At 43.7% G+C, this 1,932-nt stretch overlaps 1 protein-coding gene across 1 annotated transcript; it reads right to left on the bottom strand.

Annotated features, from left to right (window-relative positions):
• Positions 1-431: 431 nt before the first annotated feature.
• Positions 432-1,373, bottom strand: LOC122021227 (B3 domain-containing protein Os06g0107800-like). The gene has a single exon (XM_042579319.1). The coding sequence runs from the start codon at positions 1,286-1,288 to the stop codon at positions 605-607; it is 684 nt and encodes a 227-aa protein (XP_042435253.1). The 5' UTR covers positions 1,289-1,373; the 3' UTR covers positions 432-604.
• Positions 1,374-1,932: the final 559 nt, after the last annotated feature.

Raw genomic sequence — 1,932 nt, 5'->3', positions numbered from 1 at the left:
GTCAATGAATTTTGAAATCTAAGTTTCTTTTGCTTCTTAAGCTATTTGCATATATAAATATATGTAAACTTATGCATAACTCAAATTAATATTCTTCACGTCTTGTTACTAGCAAACTCTCTTTATAGTTTCATTATCACGCCATATTAATTTTGTGGATTGACAGTAATGTATATGCTGATGAAGTAACAAAATTTTATGAACTACACAAATGCTGAGGCAATAAAAAGACAAAGACAATAACACAATAAAAATAAAAACTAATTAAGAGCAGTAATTAGATCTTACCTAGCCTGCAGGTATATATTGATAGGCATGCCTTTTTTTTTTTTCTCTCTCTTTTGGCGTTGATACTGAGGCAGGTCAGGTGATGAAACTTCTTCCTAATTAACGAGCAAACCAAAATTTGATTTAAGCAAAGTAAGTCTCGATTGATCAGCAAATCATTAATGATATGGTAGATGTAAATTAAACAAATTATGCTTACAACTTCATAGAATATTGAAATTAATTATATATGAGTACATAAACAGGAATCATAAGCTGTTTAATAAATACTTATAGTACACATCCATCCATGTATTCTTTGGTCGCACGTAGAGATCTAAAGTTGAGGACTTTTATCCCTAATCATTGACGCCGCCGGCAACCGCAATCCCGCCGGAGTCGTCTCCTTAATGCCGGCTGATTCAGAACAGCAGTCCAAGTTGACTCCGAAGAGCCTGACTCGTTTCGCTCGGCCGCTGCCGCCAGCCACCTGTTCGTAGAAATGCCCGACAGAATTGATCCCCTGCACTTGCCCTGCCGGCGGCGGCAGCGGCGGCAGTCGTAAGTAGCTCCACGGGAGCGGCTGAAGGGGAGGGAAAGAGAAAGAGAAAGCTCTGATGAGCGGCCTGTAATTGTCGCAACAATTGACATAGCAATTAACATTATTCGTGCGCTTCTGGCGCCTGCAGTCGATGAAGAAGAGTTGGTGGTTGCGCGCGAAGGAGACGGTGTCTCCGGCGAGGAGGTTTTTGTCCTTGACGAAGCGGCTCCATCCTTTGGTGATGACGTAGCTCTGGCTGCTGCCCCAGTAGGAGTAGCGGAAGCGCCAGGCGCGGCCGGTACGAGCGTCCTCGAAGCTCAGCAACACCCCCTTAGTGGTCTCGGAACCAGCCGATGCCGGCGCCGGGAAATGCCTCTCTGCCTGCTGCTTTGGGATCACCAGCCGGTTAAGCTTCCCGACGTCGCTCGGCGTCACCACCTTCTCGAACATCAACTCCCTGCAGTTAGTATCGCTCTCCATGTTGAGAAATGGTTGAGGAATTGCAGAGAAGGGAGAGGAGATATGAAAAGAGAGGAGGAGGAAGAGCACAAGTTAAAGGTGTGAAAGGTACGTGAGAGAGGAGTGAGTGGAGGGGGGAAGGTAGTGGGCCGGGAGGGACCATGAATCATTCATGTCACTGAGCTAGCTTGCTAGCTAGCTCATGTGAGGGGCTACACGTAGTCGATCATCAACTACCTAGCTAACTTGACAACAGAATTAAGCTCCTCTATTTTGTTATATATGATCTTTTCTGAAATGAAATCGATGAAGATGGTGTACTAAGTACGTAATTTTGATATTGATTGAGTAGATTCCGGGTTGACAAAATAACTCTAAATGATCCTCTATGTCAAAAGGAACATAGCAACCAGGTCAGGGAGGGGGGTCCCGGTGCAGGCACTCAGTGCTTAAGTTAGTGAATGCTCCGGTGGAAGACAGTGAACGGTAGTAAATGAATAATGCATATAGTGTATCTGCGCCTATAGATGGAGACCCCCTTTTATAATATTACTGTTTGTCTTTGCATGAATCTTAAAGTGTTTTAAAAAAAGGTCAGACCATAAAGATATGCTTTGATACATTTCCTAAAATAGGCTCGCAATCTCTACATTTAACAGAGTAGA

This window comes from Zingiber officinale, chromosome 9A, assembly GCF_018446385.1.
Source record: "Zingiber officinale cultivar Zhangliang chromosome 9A, Zo_v1.1, whole genome shotgun sequence".
Taxonomy (NCBI): domain Eukaryota; kingdom Viridiplantae; phylum Streptophyta; class Magnoliopsida; order Zingiberales; family Zingiberaceae; genus Zingiber; species Zingiber officinale.
The sequence above is the reverse complement of the archived record's forward strand: the minus strand, read 5'-3'. Positions and strand labels throughout refer to the sequence as shown.